Source organism: Papio anubis, chromosome 7, assembly GCF_008728515.1.
Source record: "Papio anubis isolate 15944 chromosome 7, Panubis1.0, whole genome shotgun sequence".
NCBI classification, from domain to species: domain Eukaryota; kingdom Metazoa; phylum Chordata; class Mammalia; order Primates; family Cercopithecidae; genus Papio; species Papio anubis.
Window position 1 is genome coordinate 104671548 of NC_044982.1, and position 6000 is coordinate 104677547.

A 6000-nucleotide genomic window follows, 5' to 3' on the forward strand; every position below is an offset into this window, starting at 1 on the left:
GCTGCAGGAGCGGAGGAGGCATTTGGCAGGATGGGGCTTCTTCCAGCTCTCCTAATAGGTCTCCAGAGTGCCTCCAGGCTAGGAGAGGTTCAGTTCAACTGCTGGGCTTACCCTTCAGACAAGTGTTCTATCTGCATCTTGGCTTCCACTCTGAAACCTTTAACCTTACCTATGCTTCTACCTGCACTGAAGGAGTCCCGTCCCGTCCCTGCCCTGCCCTGCCCTGCCATCTTGATCAGCAAATTCTTCCCCCATTCCTGAATGGTTTGCGCTAACATGATCTCCACTGTCAAATATGGTACGAATATGGTAGCCACCAGCTAAATGTGGCCCCATTGAGTTTTGGAAACATGGCTGTTGTCACATTTGGAAATAATATTTTTAACATACAGGGTTAAATAAATTTTTTTTTTTTTTTTGAGATGGAGTCTCACTCTGTTGCCGTGCTGGAGTACTGTGGTGTGATCTCGGCTCACTGCAGCCTCCGCCTCCTGGGTTCAAGTGATTCTCCTGCCTCAGCCTCCTGAGTAGCTGGGACTACAGGCGTCTGCCACCACGCTCAGCTAATTTTTGTATTTTTAGTGGAGACAGGGTTTCACCATGTTGGCCAGGATGTTCTCCATCTCTTGACCTCATGATCTGCCCACCTTGGCCTCCCAAAGTGCTGGGATTACAGGCGTGAGCCATCGTGCCCGGCCAATAAAATATATTATTAAAATTAATGTCACCACTTTAAAATGTCAATGTGATGACTAGAAAATTTAAAATTACATAAGGGCTGGCCGTGACAGCTTATGGCTATAATCCCAGCACTTCGGGAGGCCGAGGTGGGCGGATGTTTGAGTCCAGGAGTTCAAGACCAGCCTGGACAATATGGTGAAACCTTGGCTCTACAAAAAATACAAAAATTAGCCAGGCGTGGTGGCTCATGCCTGTAGTCCCAGCTACTTGGGAGGCTGAGGCAGGAGGATTGTTTGATCCCGGGATGCAGAGGTTGCAGTGAGCTGAGATCACGCCATTATACTCCAGCCTGGGTGACAGAGGGAGACCCTGTCTCAAAAAATAAAGAAAGTAACATCGTAGCTCACATTAGATTTCTGTTGGACAGCACTGGTATCATAAAGGGTTTCCTGCATTTTAAAAGAGTAGCATTTGGGAGAATTTGGTTAGAAGGGAAGCCTGTGTCTGTTGTCCTAGGATCTGGTCGTGTGACTTTCAATAACCAACGGAGTTACCTGAAAGCAGTCAGCGCTGCTTTTGTGGAGATCAAAACCACCAAGTTCACAAAGAAGGTGAGTTGGCTGGTTTATGCCCTTACTCTGGAGTATATGAGAGGCGTTTGGGCAGTTACTACCCGGGGCAGGCCTGAGACCTGAAGCTGTGTTTGTGCTGGGTGTGTTTAGGGAAGTGAGCCAAACTCCAGAGAATTAACAATGAGGTTAGGGTTTGGGAGTGGGCTTGGTCTTTGTACACCCAGGAGGAAGGGAACTGGGACTGTTGAGCCTCTTTAGTGTGTAGGGTGCCTTCCCTCACTGTGGTATTTCTCTGACATTGCTAAGTAGCCTGACTTCCCATTTTCCAACCTTTCGGGAATCCTCTGAACACTTGCTCATATTGCTAATTGATAGAGGGCTGAGGTACAGTTTGCCGAGAGGACCAGGCATATTAAGGTGTGTGGTTGCCTGAATTCCAGAGGCATCCAGCCTGACTCTTCTTGGTGTAGGAGTCTGCTCTCTAGAACCCCTTTCTGTGCTTCAGGCCCATAATTCTCTGCAAGCCTCCTTTAAAACAGGCAAATAACCTGCATTCCGATATCCTGCATTCCTGTGTGTGGCCAATAATATGTACTTCTTCTATAGCCTATTGAGCCTCCTGGTAAGAAGAGCCACTTCGTCATCTTATTTTGCTTTTGTGCAGGTTCAGATTGACCCCTACCTAGAAGATTCTCTGTGTCATATCTGCAGTTCTCAGCCTGGTCCTTTCTTCTGTCGAGATCAGGTGGGTCCGATGTCTGTGAAGTCCCTGCCCTCAATTAAAAATTGTTTGCTGGGTGTGGTGGTTCACACCTGTAATCCCAGCACTTTGGGAGGCTGAGGCGGGCGGATCCTGAGGTCAGGAGTTTGAGACCAGCCTGGCCAACATGGTGAAACCCCGTCTGTACTAAAAATACAAAAATTAGCCTGGCATGGTGGTGTGTGCCTGTAATCCCAGCTACTCAGAAGGCTGAGGCAGGCGAATAGCTTGAACCCAGGAGGCGGAGGTTGCAGTGAGCCGAGATCATGCCACTGCACTTCAGTCTAGGGCAGAGCGAGACTCCATGTCAAAAAAAAAAAAAAAAAAAAAAAAAAATTTTTTTTACGCCAACTTCATGACATTGAATGTTGGAGTTCCGAGGTACCTTGTGTTGTCTGAGAGCATAGAGGAGGCAGCAGTAATGTATGCTGAAGGTCAAACCAGGGACACACTTTAGATAGCTTTATCCAGAACTCTTAGGAAAATATGTTGAATTGAGTCTTTATACTTTGGCCTTTTTCTTGCCTGGGATGTTGCTATGCAGTATGCCACTATTGCTGAGAGGTGGTTTTATAGATGATAGAAGCCTGACTGGGTATGATCAGCAGTACGTAGAAGCCAGGCTCAGCTGCTCTAACCCTGAGGCCTTCTAAGCTGATTTTTTCTCTACTCAAGGGCTTCCTCCTCCTTTGCATCTGAACTTCTGGACGACTTTGATATTTGCACCTGGGCTGTACCCACAGGTGTCAGTGACAGGCAGAAAGCAGCGAGGTGGCTTTCTATTGAATGTTCCTGGGTGATGGAATGTGGATCTGGATGTGTTTGGCAGTGCTTCTCAAACCTTAATTACAGACACATCACCTGAGGATCTTAGATTCTGATTCGGTGGGTTTGGGACGGACCCTGAGATTCCATGTTTCCAACAAGTATCCAAGTGGTGTCAGTGCTGCTAGTCAGCATCATCCTTTGACAGGTGTTAGGGGAAGTTTGGAACCTCTTAGGACACCAGCAGCAGTCCATCCATGCTTAGTGGGTGCTTTTTAAATTTTATTTAAAATTTTTTTGCAGTAATGCCATTGCTCAGATTTGGAGTCTCCTGTATATGGTTAAACCGAGGCTCTCAAGTGAGAGTTTGAAGTTAAGTTTGGATTGTTAGCTAAAGCCTGAGAACGAGCATCTCTCTGATCAGGCTCATCTACCAGGCTTTTATGGATCTGGATCTTTCACAGATAATCTCCATAGTCAGATAATTGCTCAGAGATTAGTGGCTTGCCTGAGGTTACACAGCAACCCAGAGATGGGACTAGACTGAGAAACAAACCCAGTCACCTCTCCTCACTTAATGGGAAGAAAGCAGGATGTTGCCTAGCATTAGAATTTGTTGTCAGTGTCTTTATACATTCTCCATGTTAGCAACCATGTGATACAACTACTTTGTAGGAGGTGAGAAGGGCAGGGGAACAGGACAGCAGCTGTCATGGTTAGAGGAGATAAGAGAAACTAGCATGGTCTCTGTACACACTAGGAGCCCAACGTGTTTAAGTAAGGGGACCTGTAACAAGGATGGCGGGTTTGCCATAGTTAATCAGGCTTCTGTGTTGGGGTGAGAGCGCTTCTAGGGACCATCTCTTCTAATCCATAGAGGCCATCGGGAGTCTCCCACCCCTTCTCCAAACAGAACAAGCAGCTCATGCAACAGCTCCTTTGTCTGGTGCTGACACAGGCATTATGGCATCCTCCTTTTTGTTCCCTCAACCCAGGTCTGCTTCAAATACTTCTGCCGGAGCTGCTGGCACTGGCGGCACAGCATGGAGGGCCTGCGCCACCACAGCCCCCTGATGCGGAACCAGAAGAACCGAGATTCCAGCTAGAGGAGCTGGCCTTGCCCAGTGGCCTGTGGCGCCTGAAGCTGGCAGGTCAGGCAAGCAGCCTGCACCACCCTGCCATTGGCGACCAGGGAGCTGGCTTCCCGAGGACAAGGGAAAATTGTAGTCACCTTTGCACTTGCTGAATCTGTCTTTGTTTCTGCACTAATTAATGCACATTGAGTTTTGTCGGGTTTTGTTTTCAGGGGGTATGCCAGGGGCAAGGACTCTCTGGCTTACCCTCCAAGCGACTCTGTAGTTTTCCCAGATTTTAGTTCCTCATTTTGCAGATGAAAAGCGGGGAAAAAAAAAAAAAAAAAAAAAAAAGAACTACGTGTCCAGAAGGTATTGAGGTATTTACACGGATGCCTACACCTAGGTTTATTTATTAAAAGCGCTTTTTTACATTCCTTGCAATACTGATGGTGATGATGCGCAGGTCTCATTGGTTTCATTCTTGCAGTTGCCATACAGTGCCTTTCCATTTATTTAACCCCCACCTGAACGGCATAAACTGAGTGTTCAGCTGGTGTTTTTTACTGTAAACAATAAGGAGACTTTGCTCTTCATTTAAACCAAAATCATATTTCATATTTTACGCTCGAGGGTTTTTACCGGTTCCTTTTTACACTCCTTAAAACAGTTTTTAAGTCGTTTGGAACAAGATATTTTTTCTTTCCTGGCAGCTTTTAACATTATAGCCAATTTGTGTCTGGGGGACTGCTGGTCACTGTTTCTCACAGTTGCAAATCAAGGCATTTGCAACCAAGAAAAAAAAATGTTTTTGTTTTATTTGAAACTGGACCGGATAAACGGTGTTTGAGCGGCTGCTGTATATAGTTTTAAATGGTTTATTGCACCTCCTTAAGTTGCACTTATGTGGGGGGGTGGGGTTGATAGAAGTTTTTAATCACAAAGTCACAGGACTTTTTTCTTTTGTAACTGAGCTAAAAAGGGCTGCTTTTCAGTGGGGGCAGATGAAGGCTCACAGGAGCCCTTTCTCTTAGAGGGGACAAGTACCCTTCCCTTATATCTTTAATTTGAGGAATGTATGAGATAACAGTTGCAGTTGACTGAAATGCTACTGGAATTTGAAAACTTGACTTTTTTCTTTCCTTTTTTTTTTGAAAAAGAAAACACAAAAACTACTTGCCCCTCCTAGGGAAGCTGTGTGCCAAAGAACCAGTGTCATAACCCCTCCCTCCTGCTGAGCTGATGTTGCATTGTTGCATATCCCAGCTACTCTGTGGGTTTTGTGAAGCTGTGTGTGAAGTCTCTACCTCATTGTAGTATATGCAGGCAAGACTGCACTCTCCTACAGATGTGTGGAGTAAGCTGTGGTGTAGTTTTTTTGGCACATAATAAACACGTTGCAGCAGAGTTCTGGTTTTGTCTCTGTGTTTGAGGTCTGGGAGCAGGGGGCTAATGGGGGAGTAAGGGAGTAATGGCGCAGCCGTAGCTTGTTTCCTTGGATTTCCGTGATGGGATCCCGGCCCAGGATAATAGTGGGACCATGTGGGAGACCTGCCCTGTGAGTACTTCTTGGTCCTTTCTACCATCAAATACATTTTGGAGATGCCTCTCCAGTGGGTGGGTGCTTCTAGCCCAAATATAAAAAGTCCTCACATCTTAGCTTCTCAGGGGTCCTCACAGCCTCCAGGCCCAGCCTGGAGAATGCTGGAGGCACAGCTGCTCATGGGCCAGCAGAAGCCACTTGTTCTCAGCTTCTCCTGCAATTCTTGGCTTATTACTTCTTCAGAGGCTGCTCATCCTCTTGGACCCACCTATGATGACCGAGTTCCTTTCTGAGAGGGAATGATTTGGTTTTTGCTGTTCAGAGAGCCCTGTCAATTGAACTTTTTTAGAGCTCACAGGATCTGTGGCAAGGTCTGCTGATTTTTTTTTTTTTTTTCCCCCAGTCGAGTTGGCCTGGGCCCAGCTGTTGGACTGATTCTTTGGGAACCTCCAACTTAGTCTGAGGTAGAGGGAACCCTGCATACTGAAGCTGGCTCTTGTGAGAGAGGTGCAAGAACTATTGGGCAAGGTGGGGGAGTCTCCTCACAAAATGAGAGGCCTGGCCGGGCACGGTGGCTCAGGCCTGTAATCCCAGCACTTTGGGAGG

At 46.8% G+C, this 6000-nt stretch overlaps 1 protein-coding gene across 10 annotated transcripts in view; it reads left to right on the plus strand.

Annotated features, from left to right (window-relative positions):
- Positions 1-5258, plus strand: part of CPEB1 (cytoplasmic polyadenylation element binding protein 1) — a 100924-nt gene extending 95666 nt beyond the window's left edge. For 5 of the 10 annotated variants that reach the window (XM_031668392.1, XM_031668389.1, XM_031668395.1 and 2 more), the window contains 3 exons: positions 1198-1292; positions 1918-1998; positions 3774-4205. In XM_031668392.1, coding sequence (XP_031524252.1) covers positions 1198-1292; positions 1918-1998; positions 3774-3884 — 287 coding nt within the window. In that variant the 3' untranslated portion in view covers positions 3885-4205. Of the gene's footprint in view, positions 1-1197; positions 1293-1917; positions 1999-3773 lie in introns of all 10 variants that reach the window. The other 5 variants (XM_031668391.1, XM_031668388.1, XM_031668390.1 and 2 more) reach the window with 2 other exon arrangements.
- Positions 5259-6000: the final 742 nt, after the last annotated feature.